This window comes from Anomaloglossus baeobatrachus, chromosome 7 (genome assembly GCF_048569485.1).
Source record: "Anomaloglossus baeobatrachus isolate aAnoBae1 chromosome 7, aAnoBae1.hap1, whole genome shotgun sequence".
In the NCBI taxonomy this organism is placed as follows: domain Eukaryota; kingdom Metazoa; phylum Chordata; class Amphibia; order Anura; family Aromobatidae; genus Anomaloglossus; species Anomaloglossus baeobatrachus.
Window position 1 is genome coordinate 291618512 of NC_134359.1, and position 19166 is coordinate 291637677.

The following is a 19166-nucleotide window of genomic DNA, read 5'->3' on the forward strand; positions in this document are numbered from 1 at the left end:
TATAATACTGCCCCTATGCACAAGAATATAACTACTATAATACTGCCCCTATATACAAGAATATAACTACTATAATACTGCCTCTATATACAAGAATATAACTACTATAATACTGCTCCTATGTACAAGAATATAACTACTATAATACTGCCCCCTATGTACAAGATTATAACTACTATAATACTGCTCCTATGTACAAGATTATAACTACTATAATACTGCTCCTATGTACAAGAATATAACTACTATAATACTGCCCCTATGTACAAGAATATAACTACTATAATACTGCCCCTATGTACAAGAATATAACTACTATAATACTGCCCCTATGTACAAGATTATAACTACTATAATACTGCCCCTATATACAAGAATATAACTACTATAATACTGCCCCTATATACAAGAATATAACTACTATAATACTGCCCCTATATACAAGAATATAACTACTATAATACTGCCCCTATATACAAGAATATAACTACTATAATACTGCCCCCTATGTACAAGAATATAACTACTATAATACTGCCCCTATATACAAGAATATAACTACTATAATACTGCTCCCTATATACAAGAATATAACTACTATAATACTGCCCCTATATACAAGAATATAACTACTATAATACTGCCCCTATATACAAGAATATAACTACTATAATACTGCCCCTATGTACAAGTATAGAACTACTATAATACTGCCCCCTATGTACAAGAATATCACTACTATAATACTGCCCCTATGTACAATAATAGAACTGCAATAATAGTGCTCCTTGGTAATGTGTGTGTGTGTGTGTGTGTGTGTGTGTGTGTTGCGGGATGCTATAATGTGTAGTGATGTGCAGTCTCGGCCGGCGCTCTGTTGTGTCTTCGTACCTCCGCCCTCAGGTGTCTTGTATCTCTGGAGATCTTGCGGTGACGGTTCGGTGTAACCGGAGCTTTGGATCTTCCTGTGGCTGCTGTACATTATCTCGATCAGTAGATGTAACAGATATTTGCGATATCCACTCGTGTTTAATATTTAACTTTGACCTCATTCACGGTGCTGGTTACATATTATTAATTTATGTCGGCGTCTCCATTATCCCCGCTGTATACGGCAGTGAGTGGCGTCGCGCTTCTTGCTGTTACGCATTCGATGACGGAGCTTTTTTGACAGCGCAGTAACAGACGGACAATGAGTTGTACATTTTTAATGTCTGACATTTACCTTCTAGTGTTAAAGATTGATAGAGGCCGAGACATACATTGCTCCCGTCCTCGGCTCCCATAGTCTGCGGATGTGTCAGTGTATACGCAGTGTCAGGCTGTACCCTGCGAGTCTACCGATGTGTCAGTGTATACACGGTGTCAGGCTGTACTCTGGAGGTCTGCTGATGTGTTGGTGTATACACAGTGTCGGGCTGTACCCTACGAGTCTGTGGATATGTATCGGTGTATACATGGTGTCGCCCTGTACCCTGCGGATGTGTGTTGGTGTATATACGGTGTTCGGGCTGTACCCTGCAAGTTTATGGATATGTGTCAGTGTATACACATATACAGTGTCACACTGTACCCTGCGAGTCTGTGGATGTGTCTGTGTATACATTGTGTCTGGCTGTACCCTGCGGATGTGTGTCGGATATACACGGTGTCTGGCTGTACCCTGCGGGTGTGTGTCGGATATACATGGTGTCTGGCCGTACCCTGCGGATGTGTGTTGGTGTATACATGGTGTCTGGCCGTACCCTGCGGATGTGTGTTGGTGTATACATGGTGTCTGGCCGTACCCTGCGGATGTGTGTTGGTGTATACATGGTGTCTGGCCGTACCCTGCGGATGTGTGTTGGTGTATACACGGTGTCTGGCCGTACCCTGCGGATGTGTGTTGGTGTATACACGGTGTCTGGCTGTACCCTGCGGATGTGTGTTGGTGTATACACGGTGTCTGGCCGTACCCTGCGGATGTGTGTTGGTGTATACACGGTGTCTGGCTGTACCCTGTGAGGCTGCAGATGTGTTGGTGTATCTGTGCCGCCATCCCGCTGTTGACCACTGCTATCATACAGCTGCACTTGGTGTCTCCGATATGGAGTGATACGATGCAGGTGATATACAGGGATTAGTACAGTTTGTACATGTAATGTGATGCTCCAGGCAACTCTATATATATATTTTTAGATAACCTTAAACTGCACCCCCCCCCCCCTTATTAACCGCACCCGAGCCCCCCACGTGTGTGGAGCGGAGCTATTTTCTTGCCTTCGGATGTTGATCACGGGTGAAACATGTAATGGCTCCTCTCTCCCCGGGGCCCCGTGTACAGATTTACATGTGAATGCTGACAATGCGTCAGCTGTTGCAGCACGCGTCCCCCGGGTGCCGGGTCTCTGTGACTGTGAACACAGCGCCCCCTGAGACCTCTGCCTGGAGCTGCAGCCTCGCACCGAGGCCGGGGGTGATGCACTGATCTTCTCTGGGATTTATCACCTCTCTGATCTCTATAAAAGGGAAGACAAACCTCTCAAGCAGTGCGATCTGTAGGTCTCCAAAGAGGAAATTATATCAATAGGAATCGGTACCCCTCCTCTTCTGCGAGTGCGAAGCCTGGGGAGGTCACGGTTGACCCTGGGGGAGGTCACGGCCGACCCTGGGGGAGGTCACGGCCCCGTGCCAGCGGCCGAGCCGCTCGGATGCGGAGCCGTGGTGGCTCAGGGGTCTCCGCATCCGGGGGTCCGCGCGGACACTCGAATTCAAAAGAGAGGGGATAGATATGTACAGGGGATGTGTATGTTCGTGACTCCACCCACGGTGCGTGGTAATGTGGGAGACCACCGCTGCTGTTGGGGAGCTCGGTGGCGGTGGTATGGCAGCAGGATGTCTAACCCCTCCGTGGGTAGGGGGTTTGTGCCCCGGGGCCCGTTGGATGGTTGGGGTTTGGGTGCCGTTGGGTAGAGGAAAAGGGCTTTTCGTCGTACTCACTCATTCCAAGAATAATAACACTGACAGCTTGTAAACCAGTATTCTGAGCACCGCTGCAGCATGGAGGGAGCACGCCTGGATCCGTGCCCTTGGTGTTGCTGTTAGCCTATGGCCTTTTCCGTGGCACCTTTTCACTATTTGACCCTCAAGCTTGAAACTCTCCGGGTCCCGGTCACCCGTGTGGCTAACGGAGTGAGCCTGCTCTCAGGGTTCATGCGTAGGATTTCTTTGGACTGTATTGGGAAAGTCCTATCCCATCGGTACGCTAGTACCCCGATTTTTGGAGCGGGTTGGATCTTTAAGTCTTCACCCTCGTCGGGTAAATTACCGGGACGCGTGAAGCTACTTCCCGGCCTGGGGTCCACGTACCCCGTTGTGCCCTGCTCGGTGATGGCTCTAGGCCGCCGGCAGTCCGTGCCCCTTGACGCGATCCCCTGCGACTGGGGTTCCAGCTCTTACCAGGCCCAGACCAACGTCTGCCACCTAGTAACTACAGGAGCCCTGCTCCGGACCGGTGACCTCTCCCTCCCAGAGAGTCACCTTCACCTCCTACTCCTTCCACTCCTGTTCCACTTCTGTCACTTTCTCACTTTTCCCAACCAACCCCCCATAAGGGCGGCCCTATTCCCTTCAGGCCCCCCAATGGTGTGTCTGGTGGGTTCGGTGCAAAGTGTTCCTAGGATTTTGACTGGCTCTGCTCTTAGCAACACCAAAGCACAGGGATCCGTAACCAAGGAGGGTGGATACTGTGCAGAAGGGCAGATTGCACAATACCCTGTGACCACCTGATAGGCCAGGGTGTCACAAGTGATGTCATGAGTGAACCTGGGGATGTCACATTATCAAAATGAAACCTTAACATAGCAGGGCACTGTATATAGTGATGTCACTGACTGAGTCTAGTGATGTCACTGCAGCAGAAGCTTCTGATGTCATACCGGAGGAGAGTGGAAGCTAATGATGTCATACCGGAGGAGAGTGGAACCTAATCATGTCATACCGGAGGAGAGTGGAACCTAATCATGTCATACCGGAGGAGAGTGGAAGCTAATGATATCATACCGGAGGAGAGTGGAACCTAATGTCATACCGGAGGAGAGTGGAAGCTAATGATGTCATACCGGAGGAGAGTGGAACCTAATGATGTCATACCGGAGGAGAGTGGAACCTAATCATGTCATACCGGAGGAGAGTGGAACCTAATCATGTCATACCGGAGGAGAGTGGAAGCTAATGATATCATACCGGAGGAGAGTGGAACCTAATGATGTCATACCGGAGGAGAGTGGAAGCTAATGATGTCATATCGGAGGAGAGTGGAACCTAATGATGTCATACCGGAGGAGAGTGGAACCTAATGATGTCATACCGGAGGAGAGTGGAACCTAATGATGTCATACCGGAGGAGAGTGGAACCTAATGATGTCATACCGGAGGAGAGTGGAACCTAATGATGTCATACCGGAGGAGAGTGGAACCTAATGATGTCATACCGGAGGAGAGTGGAACCTAATGATGTCATACCGGAGGAGAGTGGAACCTAATGATGTCATACCGGAGGAGAGTGCAACCTAATGATGTCAAACCGGAGGAGAGTGCAACCTAATGATGTCATACCGGAGGAGAGTGCAACCTAATGATGTCATACCGGAGGAGAGTGCAACCTAATGATGTCATACCGGAGGAGAGTGGAACCTAATGATGTCATACCGGAGGAGAGTGGAACCTAATGATGTCATACCGGAGGAGAGTGGAAGCTAATGATGTCATACTGGAGGAGAGTGGAAGCTAATGATGTCAAACCGGAGGAGAGTGCAACCTAATGATGTCATACCGGAGGAGAGTGGAAGCTAATGATGTCATACCGGAGGAGAGTGCAACCTAATGATGTCATACCGGAGGAGAGTGGAACCTAATGATGTCATACCGGAGGAGAGTGGAACCTAATGATGTCATACCGGAGGAGAGTGGAACCTAATGATGTCATACCGGAGGAGAGTGGAAGCTAATGATGTCATACCGGAGGAGAGTGGAAGCTAATGATGTCAGAATACAAAACCTAGTGACATCACAGATTGGACCATTTCATTAAGTGATGTCACAGATTGAGCCAGTGATGTCACAGCAGTAGAACCCTGTGATGTCATAGCAGAGGCAAGTGCAACCCAATGATGTCACAGCAGACTATAGTGATATCAGTGATCGAGCCTTACGCCACGTCAATAGTATTCTGACATCATTAGGTTTCCCTCTGACATCACTAGGTTCTAAGCCTAGTGACATCACAGATTGAACCATTTTATTAAGTGATGTCACAGTAAGACGTTGATATCGTTAGGGTAAAGCCTTATGATGTCATAGTTCTGTGAACCTGACAATGTCACAGATAAAAAAAATCTCTTGATGTCACACTTACAGAAACATGTGATGTCATAGAAGGGGTTTGTCATCAGTGTGGAACCAAGTGATGTCCGAGTAATGACCTTAGTGATGTCACAGCTGGAATCTAGTGTTGTGATGTCACAGCAGGGCAGTGATATATTATAAAGATGGATCTTAATGATGACCTCGCGCGGTCACTTCTTGCTCTGAGGTCACAGTCGCATCAGCAGACTCTTACAATGTTATGATGTCACCAAAGTGACGCAATCCCAGTGATGTCACCGCCATAGAGATGTCAGAAGAGCGAAACCTAGTGATGTCACAGAAACGCAGCTAGTGATGTCATATCTGGAAGTAGCAGCAGATGGTGACCAGAGCCCCCCAGGCTTTTCCTTCTTTGTCCTCTATCGCTATGGTGATATCACTTTGCTCATCATTAGAGAGACGGAGGAAGATTCCTGGGGCGACTACTTCTTCTTCACATCCTCATTAGGTAAACGATGCCCTCAGGAGCTGCGTGCGTGTGTTTTCCCTCCAGTCTACGTGCAGAGCAGGCGCTCCGATCAGTCCCGAGTGATGGCTCTGACGAGGATGAGAGTGGCCGGGAGGCTTTCATCATGTTCCGGAGGAGCCGGCGGCCCCCAGACAGATGGGGCCGGGAAGGGCCACACTTTATGTATTACCAGTCATTATATGTGGGCGCTCCCAAGCGGTGACGCCCCGGGACTGGACCTCCCGGGCAGTGACGCCCCGGGACTGGACCTCCCGGGCGGTGACGCCACAGGACTGGACCTCCCGGGCGGTGACGCCCCGGGACTGGACCTCCCGGGCGGTGATGCTGTCCAGTAGATGTGACACATCAAATACACTCAGACTGAGGGGAACATAACGGTCATAAAAAGAGGAGAAAGGAGGGAAGTGACCGGGTGACAAAAAACAGGTCCCCGTAGCCTCCAAGATGGCTGACAATCCATTATCACTGGGTCTGTCAGTCATCTGATCTGCTGAAGCTGCTAACAAACGAGTAACCACGCCTCAAAACACCAAGGGGTGTACTGGGGTGACAAGATTGTAGGGACACGAAATCAAGGGATTCCCCCCCCCCCAACCTGCATACATGGAAAGCAGCGCATCGCACGTCACTTGTCTCATGTGGTGGTATTTTTGCTTTTATCACCATATTATAGCCATAGATCTAGGAGTGTTCCTGCTGGAATAAAATCCCTCGGGCTTCACAATTGGCTTTAATTTTTATTCCACCCCTGTCAGTTCGAGATGTCAAGAAGATTCTAAATTCTGCCAAATAGCGCCCTGGGCCGGGACCTCTTGAGCGGGGAGCGCCCCGGGCCGGGACTTCTTGAGCGGGGAGCGCCCCGGGCCGGGACCTCTTGAGCGGGGAGCGCCCCGGGACCAGAGCGGATCTCCCGAGCAGTGACCCCGGAGCAGGGACCCCAGACCAACCTCTCAAATAGAGACCTCGGACCTCCCAAAAAGAGACTTCAGCCCTGACCTCCCAAACATGAACCCCAGAGCAGACTGCCCAGCAGAGATTGCAGACTTCCCAAGCAAAGACTCCAGACCATACCTTCCAAACGGGAATGGAACTGACTTCCCAAGCAGAGACCCCCTAGACTAGACCTCCAAAACGTAGACCCCCCAACCAAGCTTCCCTAAAAAATTACAGGCCCCAAGAATATCTACTTTTAATAAATAAAGACCTCCCAGACCAGCCCCCGTGAATGAATACAAACTTCTAATCAGACCCTACAAATAAATACAGATTCCAAAGCGGATCCCTCTAAAAATACAAACCATAGATAACACCATCTTCATTTAATATATGCCAACCCCATACCAGACCACCTATAGAAGTACAGACCCCCAGACCAGGCCCCTATACATATCTGATTCCATTTATAGAGGGTGCAGACACGTGTGTCCTCTCGTAACCTCAGTGTTATTCACTGATGGGCACAGCCGCTGACTGTTTCTGGGGTCGGGCCCATCCGGACCTTGTCAGGGGGTGGGTGGGGTGTAAGTATATGATGCAGGTAGCAGGCCGGGCCCATCCGGACCTTGTCAGGGTTGGGGGGTGGGGTGTAAGTATATGATGCAGGTAGCAGGCCGGGCCCATCCGGACCTTGTCAGGGTTGGGGGGTGGGGTGTAAGTATATGATGCAGGTAGCAGGCCGGGCCCATCCGGACCTTGTCAGGGGGTGGGTGGGGTGTAAGTATATGATGTCGGTAGCAGGCCGGGCCCATCCGGACCTTGTCAGGGGGTGGGTGCCTCCTGAATATGGGAGTTTGCAGTGACAGAGGTGAGTATATGATGGAGGTAGCAGGCCGGGGCTCGGAGCTTTCCAGCAGCCTGGAGCTTCCTCCATTTCTCTGAGTCTTCTAGAGCATTGGCCATTATGGTTACACACATTGCTGCATAACTTAGTCCATTCTTCACAGCTTCTTCAGGATACAGGGCACTTTTTAGGTATTGCGCCCCCTCCCCTTCTCTGGACTGGTCGCTGAGGGCCATAGTATGCGCTATGCCTGCACATAGTCCAGATTCCTACAGCCCCGTCGCCTCCTCGAGTTCACACGTCAAGGTCACCAAGTGTAATGGGCTATGACCAGTGCCTATAAGAGGATATCTGAGCCTAAACATCCAGAATACCCATGAAGATGTTGACCCTGATCTGACTCTAACCCAGGACCCTAATAGTGACCTTTTTAATGAAACAGTCGGAGGAAAGAACGCGGATTCTTAAGTGCCTAAGGGAGAAAGTGCAAATGAGGAGAGCGGAGCGCGGGTTACTTGTCTCGGAATCCGGAGAGAACGAGCGCCTTCCTCCTCCGATGACCGCCGGATGTCACTTCTGCTTCTAAGAATACAGCTGCTCCTTAATAGAAGGGGCATCCCTTACTCAGGACTAGTGTTGAGCGGACCCGGACTGGAAAAATCCGGATCCGCGCGTTTCAGCGGTAGATCCGGGTCCAACCCGGATGCGGGATTCTGGGTGCATGATCTGGAATCGGCAATTTATTTTTTTTTCGCTCTCTCTCCGCGCTCTCTCTCATCTTTTAAAATCCTGCTGATATTTCGTGCTGGGAGAGAGGAGCGCGCTTCATCTCTTAGAATACGGACACCGAGCGCGTCACCGCCTGCGCAACACAATACAGAAGGGATCTGTTCATTTTTATAACCTCCCCTCAATAGTTCTAAGGATACACAAATAACATCTCACAGGACGAGCTTTTCTCAGAAAGATAAAACTGGTCACATAATAAGTTGTAGAATTATTTTTTTTTCGGCAGTGACAACCGGAGTGAACTGGAGGAAAATGAGCCATAACCTGCACAATTCCTGGAAAACTAAGGTCACACGAGTTTATTCCAACCGGTACAAAGAAAACCGGCCGAACGGTGAAAGGAACAACATATGACACTACACTATACACTACAAGACAGAGCCAAGATACCAGGAGAATTAAAGAAATAGATGTACAGGAATATAACTACTATAATACTGCCCCCTATGTACAGGAATATAACTACTATACTACTGCCCCCTATGTACAGGAATATAACTACTATACTACTGCCCCCTATGTATAAGAATATAACTACTATAATACTGCCCCCTATGTACAAGAATATAACTACTATAATACTGCCCCCTATGTACAAGAATATAACTGCTATAATACTGCCCCCTATGTACAAGAATATAACTGCTATAATACTGCCCCTATGTAGAAGAATATAACTACTATAATACTGCTCCCTATGTACGAGAACATAACTGCTATAATACTGCTCCTATGTACAAGAATATATCTACTATAATACTGCCCCTATGTACAAGAATATAACTGCTATAATACTGCCCCTATGTACAAGAATATAACTACTATAATACTGCCCCCTATGTACAAGAATATAACTGCTATAATACTGCCCCCTATGTACAAGAATATAACTACTATAATACTGCCCCTATGTACAAGAATATAACTACTATAATACTGCCTCCTATGTACAAGAATATAACTACTATAATACTGCCCCCTATGTACAAGAATATAACTACTATAATACTGCCCCTATGTACAAGAATATAACTACTATAATACTGCCTCCTATGTACAAGAATATAACTGCTATAATACTGCCCCTATGTACAAGAATATAACTACTATAATACTGCCCCTATGTACAAGAATATAACTACTATAATACTGCCTCCTATGTACAAGAATATAACTGCTATAATACTGCCCCTATGTACAAGAATATAACTACTATAATACTGCCCCCTATGTACAAGAATATAACTACTATAATACTGCCCCCTATGTACAAGAATATAACTACTATAATACTGCCCCTATGTACAAGAATATAACTACTATAATACTGCCTCCTATGTACAAGAATATAACTGCTATAATACTGCCCCTATGTACAAGAATATAACTACTATAATACTGCCCCTATGTACAAGAATATAACTACTATATACTGCCCCTATGTACAAGAATATATCTACTATAATACTGCCCCTATGTACAAGAATATAACTACTATAATACTGCCCCTATGTACAAGAATATAACTACTATAATACTGCTCCTATGTACAAGAATATAACTACTATAATACTGCCCCTATGGACAAGAATATAACTACTATAATACTGCCCCCTATGTACAAGAATATAACTACTATAATACTGTCCCTATGTACAAGAATATAACTACTATAATACTGCTCCTATGTACAAGAATATATCTACTATAATACTGCCTCCTATGTACAAGAATATAACTGCTATAATACTGCCCCTATGTACAAGAATATAACTACTATAATACTGCCCCTATGTACAAGAATATAACTACTATATACTGCCCCTATGTACAAGAATATAACTACTATAATACTGTCCCTATGTACAAGAATATAACTACTATAATACTGCTCCCTATGTACAAGAATATAACTACTATAATACTGCCCCCTATGTACCAGAATATAACTACTATAATACTGCCCCTATGTACAAGAATGGAACTACTATAATACTGCCCCCTATGTACAAGAATATAACTACTATAATACTGCTCCTATGTACAAGAATATAACTACTATAATACTGCTCCTATGTACAAGAATATAACTACTATAATACTGCTCCTATGTACAAGAATATAACTACTATAATACTGCCCTCTATGTACAAGAATATAACTACTATAATACTGCTCCTATGTACAAGAATATAACTACTATAATACTGCCCCTATGGACAAGAATATAACTACTATAATACTGCCCCCTATGTACAAGAATATAACTACTATAATACTGCTCCTATGTACAAGAATATAACTACTATAATACTGCCCCTATGTACAAGAATATAACTACTATAATACTGTCCCTATGTACAAGAATATAACTACTATAATACTGCCCCTATGTACAAGAATATAACTACTATAATACTGCTCCTATGTACAAGAATATAACTACTATAATACTGTCCCTATGTACAAGAATATAACTACTATAATACTGCTCCTATGTACAAGAATATAACTACTATAATACTGTCCCTATGTACCAGAATATAACTGCTATAATACTGCTCCTATGTACAAGAATATTACTACTATAATACTGCACCTATATACAAGAATATAACTACTATAATACTGCTCCTATGTACAAGAATATAACTACTATAATACTGTCCCTATATACAAGAATATAACTACTATAATACTGCTCCTATGTACAAGAATATAACTGCTATAATACCGCCCCTATGTACAAGAATATAACTACTATAATACTGTCCCTATATACAAGAATATAACTACTATAATACTGCTCCTATGTACAAGAATATAACTACTATAATACTGTCCCTATGTACCAGAATATAACTGGTATAATACTGCCCCCTATGTACAAAATAAGCCTCTATTATAAGTGGTGATGAGTGGCTGTCGGATATCATTTTTTTTTTGTCCATCGTGTTGCGGCTGTGAGTGGTATAGCGGTGACACACGATGCTTTGTGGAGCTGTGTACTAATAATAGTTTGTCTCAGTGACATGTTTGTGGAGCAGGAGATGCGCTGGTGCTGTGAGATAAGAGGCGCTGCGCAGCCCCTTCCCCAGCACAGAATACACCCGTCATCCATCCGCCCAGGACGCAGCGTATCAGTCACTTCTTCTATCCTGACTATGTTGGTTTCGTGTGTAGTATAATGTAGAATGTTTAGCTGCAGAGGCGGCTATACATCTATATAGCGGTATGTACACGATATGTCGCCCTGATATTACCCCGCACTCCAGTGCCTCTATCTTTAGCTCTCCAGGTTCTATATATAAGCCATAAACCTGCAGTGTGCCCGTTGTTCCCGCTCCCTGGGCCGCTGTCTTGAGGGGACGTCATATCCTTCCCATCTGCTCCTCACACATTGTATTTTTAGCGACTATAAATTGGATTATACAGAGCGGTTAGCAGTGCCGTATTCAGCGCGAGGTGTGCGGTGATAACACCTCTGCATGAGGCATCACACCTACAATACCGCTCATCACATACTATAGGTCCATACTACACCCATACTGCTCAACTCACACTGCAGACCCCCTACTGCCCTCACTTTCCCTCTGCTCTCTATACAGACACATCTGCAGGTTTTTCCCTCCGCTCTCTATACAGACACATCTGCAGGTTTTTCCCTCCGCTCTTTATACACACATCTGCAGGTTTTTCCCTCCGCTCTTTATACACACCTGCAGGTTTTCCCTCCGCTCTCTATACAGACACATCTGCACGTGTTTTTTCCCTCCGCTCTCTATACAGACACATCTGCAGGTTTTCCCTCCGCTTTCTATACAGACACATCTGCAGGTTTTTTCCCTCCGCTCTCTATACAGACACATCTGCAGGTTTTTTCCCTCCGCTCTCTATACAGACACATCTGCAGGTTTTTCCCTCCGCTCTCTATACAGACACATCTGCAGGTTTTTCCCTCCGCTCTCTATACAGACACCTCTGCAGGTTTTTCCCTCCGCTCTCTATACAGACACCTCTGCAGGTTTTTCCTCACTATCTGACATGAAATCAGAATAAACCTTTCCCATTTTAGGTGAATCAGGTACCAAAATTATTTATAATTGCCAAATTCCAGAATAATGAGAGAGAGAGAGAATGTTTTCAGGCATTTTTATTACTTTCTGCACAGTGAAAAGTTTCCATACACTAAGTTTACTATGCCTTTAATCAATATGGGACAGCCCATATGATGATGTCATGTCTTTGGAAGCTTCTGATAGGTTTATTTGCAACATCTGAGTTAATTACGGACACATCTTTGGATGTATTGTAATGCAGACCAGAAACACACGGCTTCTTTGTGTAGCATCATGGGAAAGTCAAAAGAAATAAGCCAAGATCTCAGGGAGAGAATTGGGACTTGCACAAGTCTGGTTCATCCTTGGGTGCAATTTCCAGATTCCTGAAGATGCCTCGTTCATCTGTACAAACAATTCTACGCAAGTACAGACAAGATGGGAATGTGCAGCCATCATACCGCTCAGGGAGGAGATGGGTTTGTGTACCAGAGATGATCGTGCTTTGGTCAGACATGTGCAGATGAACCCAAGAACCAAAGCAAAAGACCTTGTGAAGATGCTGGCGGAAGCTGGTAACATTGTGTCACTATCCAGAGTGAAATGAGAACTGTATCAACATGGGCTGAAAACCTCTCTGCCAGGAAGAAGCCATTACTACAAAAGAAACATAAAGAAGCCAGATTAATGTTTGTTCCTGTGTGCATTTGTAAAGACCTTAATTTCTGGAGACGTCCTGTGGTCTGACCAAACTAAAATTGAACTGTTTGGCCATAATGACCATTATTACGTTTGGAGGAAAAAGGGAGAAGCTTTGAAGCCTAAGAACAACATCCCAACTGTGACACACGGGGGGCAACATCATGGTGTGGGGGTGTTTTTCTGCAGGAGGGACTGGAGCACGTCACACAATAGATGGCATCATGAGGAAAGAAGATTATGTGGCCATACTGAAGAACATCTCAAGACATCAGCCAGGAACTTGGACGGAAATGAGTCTTCCAAATGGACAATGACCCGAAGCTGCTGCCAAACTGGCTTAAGGAGAACAAAGTCAGTGTTTTGGAGTGGCCATCACAAAACGCTGATTTCGCTATTTTGGAATGGCCGTCACAAATCCCTGACCTCCATCCTATGGAAAATTTATGGGCAAAGCTGAAAAGGCCGTTGCGAGCGGCGACCTCCAAACATGCCTCAGCTACGCCAGATCTGTCAGGAGGAATCAGCCCAAATTCCACCAACTATTGTGAGAAGCCTCTGGAAGGATCCAAAATGTTTCCCCCAAGTCGCACAGTGTAAGGGCAATGGCACCAAATACTAATGACATGGAGGGAACGTCACTGTGCAGAAAGGAAAGGAAGAAAAATGCATGTAGCTGTATCTATACAGAGAGCGGAGGGAAAAACCTGCAGATATGTCTGCATAGAGAGCGGAGTGAAAAACCGGCAGATGTGTCTGTATAGAGAGTAAAGGGAAAAACCTGCAGATGTGTCTGTATAGACACCGGAGGGAAAAACCTGCAGATGTGTCTATATAGAGAGTGGAGGAGAAAACCTGCAGATGTGTCTGTATAGAGAGCAGAGGGAAAAACTGCAGATGTGTCTGTATAGAGAGTGGAGGGAAAAACCTGCAGATGTGTCTGTATAGAGAGCGGAGGGAAATACCTGCAGATATGTCTGCATAGAGAGCGGAGTGAAAAACCGGCAGATGTGTCTGTATAGAGAGTAAAGGGAAAAACCTGCAGATGTGTCTGTATAGAGAGTAAAGGGAAAAACCTGCAGATGTGTCTGTATAGACACCGGAGGGAAAAACCTGCAGATGTGTCTATATAGAGAGTGGAGGAGAAAACCTGCAGATGTGTCTGTATAGAGAGCAGAGGGAAAAACTGCAGATGTGTCTGTATAGAGAGCGGAGGGAAAACCTGCAGATGTCTGTATAGAGAGCAGATGAAAAACTTGCAGATGTGTCTGTATAGAGAGTAAAGGGAAAAACCTGCAGATGTGTCTGTATAGAGAGTGAAGGGAAAAAAATAATAATAGTAATTGGTAAATTCTTTATCTTTTGAGCGTTGTGTCCTGTCTATCGGGTTCGGCCCCCGGTGTTGCCCGTTTTGTGTCTCGCTATGGCTTCCCCGGTCAGCTGTGGTCCCGCGGTGCGGGGGGTGACGGGTCCACCGTGCTCACACTTGCAGATATCAGACACCATCACTTATCGCTGTGTTGAGTGGTGACTTCCCTCCGCGTCTTCATCGGCCGTTGTCTCCGCTCATCGGAGGAATGTCCGTCCTCCGTCCCATGGTGGGATCGGCACTTGCGGAATGTATTGTACGAGTTGGCGAGTGCTTTATCTTTAACCCTTTGCCTCCCTATTGGTCGAGGTCATTACGTCCCATCATGGGAGAAAGGGAGACCCACGGGTCCATGACCCCTTCCTTTATTTGGGCACGGAGTTTCCTCCTCTGACAGAACATAATGGAACCTTATGTCATCACCTGTGCCTCTCGATGGACAACATGGCCTCCGTAAGACGATGGCTTGCTTCCTCTCCCCCCTCAGGCCTACGAGAAACGCTTCCCGACCTGCCCGCTCATCCCCGTGTTCATCGGCAGCGATATCACCTACGAGCACCGGAGTGAGGACGGGTCTCTGCATGTGGTGGAGCGGAGCTGTAAGCTGAACGTGGACGCCCCCCGGCTGCTGAAAAAGGTAACCGAGAGTCCGCTTTACTGCCTATGCAGAGGATCAGTGGGAAGGCCTAGAGAGTATTAGTTTACTACCCTCACACTTTTCTTCACTAAGGCTATGTGCACACGCTGCATCTTTGTAGGAACCACAAAAATGTGCGCTTTTGGCCCAAAAAATGCACCCGCGGCAAAAACTTACCCAAAGTATGCATGCATTTTGCCGTGGTTTTTACCGCATTTTACCACGTTTTTGCCCGATCTATTTAAGTCAAATCTATCGATAGAAAGAATAGATAATAAAAATAGATAAAGGGATAGCTAGCTTGGCCAACTGGGGCTGATATTATTAGGGTGGGAAGGGCCATCGTTATTTGGCCCTTTCCAGACTAACAATAGCAGCCCACAGCTGCCTGAGATGTTGTGCATTCATTAGATGCGCCAATTCTGGCGCTGGACCCAGCTCTTCCCTATTGCCCTGGTGTGGTGGCAATTGGGGTAGTAAGGGGTTAATAACAGCTCACAGCTGCCACTAAGCCCTAGATTAGTAATGGTGGGCATCTATGAGACACTCCCCATTACTAATCTGTAAGTAAAAGTAAATAAACACAAACACCCCAAAAATCCTTTATTTGAAGTAAAAGACAAAAAAAAGACCCCTCTTTCACCACTTTAACTCCCAAAACACCTCTGCAGGTCCGATGTAATCCACACGAGGTCCCACAACTCTTCCAGCACTGCTACATCTGAAGCTTGCAGCGAGTGCCTTAGAACATGACTGCCCGCTGTCAGCGGTGACGTCACTCAGGTTACCCGCGGCCACATCTGGAGTCCTCCACCTGTGACTGCAAATCACCCAATTGACTGAAGTGAGCTGCGTGATCAGCAGTGACATCACTCAGGTGATTTGCGGTCACAGGTGGAGGACTCTAGCTGTGGCCACGGGTAACCTGAGTGACGTCACCTCTTATCGCACGGCTCACTTCAGTTGCTGCGTGGAGCTCACAGCGAGCAGTCATGTTCTATGGTGCTCGCTGTGAGCTTCAGATGTAGCAGTGGTGGAAGCGTCGTGGGACCTCGTGTGGTTTGCTGCCTGAACCTCATAGACCCGCCCACCAGCGTCTGTGATTGGAAGCCTCAGCTGTCACTCGTCTGACTGCAACCAATCAGACGCTAAGAGAATCAGTGAATATGTATGAGCTTAATGAGCGGCCTGGGAAGAAGAATGAGAGGCCGCCGGAGCAGTGTGACAACCACCCCGGTGACTCGGTGAGTATGAAGCGCTTGCTCCTACCCATTTGTGCCGACTTTTGGTCCCCATAGACGTCATATGGGGACCGGCATCTGCCCAGATACCAGGGATCAATCCCTCGCCCACCCCGAGTCAGCGGGGGATTGATCTGCCCGTCGTCCGATATGCAGGGACAAAGCGCAAAAAGAAATGACATGCGGTCACCGCAAAGATATCGCCTAGACTTTGCATGGGAAGGAAATGCATGCAGGATCGGCACCGAAAACCGCAGCGTGTGCACAAGGCCTTACTGTTACCCCCCGATCACCCCATTTGTATTACTACCCCCATCCTCCTCCATCATCATGTCCTCTGTATTACAGATTGCCGGGGTGGAATACGTCTATTTCATCCAGAAAAACACTCTGAACTGGAAGGAGCGGACGCTGCTCATCGACGCCCACAACGAGACCTTCTCCACCCGCGTCCTGGTGAACGAGACCTGCAGCTACTCTGTACGTGCCGCTCAGGAGCCTAGGAAAGCTGGGTGGCCGCCATATTGGGTATCACACTGTTTATGGGGGGAGCGAACGGCGGTCGTGGAGCAGAAATACCTGTGATCAGGAGTCCTCACCTTTGTAGCATTTCTGGAATATTTGTCTCCTGTCTCCACTCGTCTCCTCGAGACGTCACAATGTGAGGAATTAGGGACCTCTGCAGACGAGAGCCCAGGAAACTGCTTAAATAGCAACTCCCTGATACAAGCACAGTCCTGAGTTCTGGAGGCTGAACTTTCCCACTAACAAGAAGAATATGCTTTCTTTAGCCACCGCAGGGATAGTTTTTCAGGGGTAGCACTTTAGACAGTTACCTAGAGACCACTGCTTATTAAGGGGTCCCCAAGACTGAGGGCCCCCCAAAAAGCAAAGTAAAATAAGCGGTTTATGGTAATTTTATGTGGGAACTATATGGTGGTATTATCTGAGTTCTCCAAGCAATTATCATGTATTTTATGCACTATATGGCGGTATTATCTGGTCTTTCTAAGGAATTATAATAGTTTTTGCACTATATGGTGGTATTATCTTGGCTCTCTAAGGAGTTATGTATTTGTGCACTATATAGCGGAATTATCTGAGCTCTCTAAGGGGTTATCATGTATTATTTGTGCACAGGACTCTTAACGGGAATATTATGTAATATTTGTGCAGTATATAGCGATATAATCTGGGCTCTCTAAGGGCTTATGTATTTGTGCACTATATTGCGGTATTATCTGGGCTCTCTAAGAAATTATCTTGTATTATTTGTGCCCTATATGGTGCTCTCTAAGCAGTTATGTATGATTTGTGCACTATATGGCGATATTATCTGGGGTCTCTAAGGAGTTATGTATTTGTGCACTATATAGCGGAATTATCTGAGCTCTCTAAGGGGTTATCATATATTATTTGTGTAGTATATAGCCGTATTATCTGGGTTCTCTAAGGAGTTATTTGTGCACGATATGGCGGTATTATCTAGGGCACTCAATAAGGCGTTTGCATGTATTTGTGGACAAAAGGGCAGTATTATCAGGACTCTACAGGAATATTATGTAATTTTTCTGCAGTATATAGTAGTATTATCTGGGCTCTCTAAGGGCTTATGTATTTGTGCACTATATGACGGTATTATATGGGTTCTCTAAGAAGTTAATTATTTGTGCACTATATAGTGGTATTATCTGGGCTCTAGAAGGGGTTATAATGTATTTTGTGCAGTATGTGGCAGTATTATCTGAATTCTGTAAGGAGTTATGTATTATTTGTGCACTACATGGCAGTATTATCAAGACACTACAGGAATATATAATATGCTTTTATTATGTTTGCTCTTTAATGGGTTATTGTTTGTGCACTGTGTGGCGGTATTACGAGGTGTTTTTTTTAGGAATTCGTATGTATTAGTGTTTTCTATGGTTTTTCTATGGCTTATTACATATTTGTGCAGTATATGATTATTTTGCTCCATGTGGCGGTATTATGCTGGCACTTCAAGGATTTCTTATTTGTGCTGTATATGGCGGTATTATGTGGGCTGTGTAGCGGATTATTATACGTTTGTATCGCACTATATGTTAGTATATGTAGATGCCATGTTATAGTATTTGTGCAGGATTATTTACGGGTTATTATTTGTACTTTGTATGGCGGTATTATGTGGTAGTTTTATCTTGGCACTATATGATGGTATACTTGAAATATCAGGAAAGAGGGATGAGGAGTCATCGCTTTGTTTATTGTGGGGTCCCACGGGCAGTAATTGGAGGGATCTGGAAAAGCTGGGTGAGCGCAGTAATGGCCGCCACGTTCCTGCTCACCCAACTTTCCCATGGCCAGGTACAACAAAGCAACAGCTGAAAAGATTATTATAAGAACCTGACCTGATGAGGAGGACTCGAGGGCCGGGAATCTCGGGATATTTCGGGGCTTTCGTGGATCCGACCTGTCAGGTTTTCACATGCACAGCGGCGCCCTCGTGTGGCCATACTGCTAATTACACCCTGTGTAGAAACTGCTTAGTCATAGAAGCTGCAGCAGAATCCTGTTATCCTGAGATCCCATCTGCCAGGACATACGGCCGCAGATCTCCCCGAGCTGCCAGAATACCCAGGACACGGGAGCTGCTGTAATTACACATCCCCGCAGCCCATAAAACTGCTACAGAGCGATCGTTGGGGTGGGGGAGAGTTAGCTGAACCTTTTCGACAT

General features: G+C 46.0%; 2 protein-coding genes across 8 annotated transcripts in view; one reads left to right on the top strand and one right to left on the bottom strand.

Moving 5' to 3' along the window:
• The window catches only part of PTX4 (pentraxin 4), a 67924-nt gene that overhangs the window by 48483 nt on the left and 275 nt on the right, over positions 1-19166 (bottom strand). The window contains exon 1 of the mRNA XM_075318427.1: positions 18839-19166. This exon is cut by the window's right edge and continues 275 nt beyond it. Coding sequence (XP_075174542.1) covers positions 18839-18943 — 105 coding nt within the window. The 5' untranslated portion in view covers positions 18944-19166. The remainder of the gene's footprint in view (positions 1-18838) is intronic.
• The window catches only part of SEC14L5 (SEC14 like lipid binding 5), a 56363-nt gene that overhangs the window by 29059 nt on the left and 8138 nt on the right, over positions 1-19166 (top strand). For all 7 annotated transcript variants that reach the window (XM_075318425.1, XM_075318421.1, XM_075318419.1 and 4 more), the window contains exons 5-6: positions 15058-15207; positions 16797-16928. In XM_075318425.1, coding sequence (XP_075174540.1) covers positions 15058-15207; positions 16797-16928 — 282 coding nt within the window. The remainder of the gene's footprint in view (positions 1-15057; positions 15208-16796; positions 16929-19166) is intronic.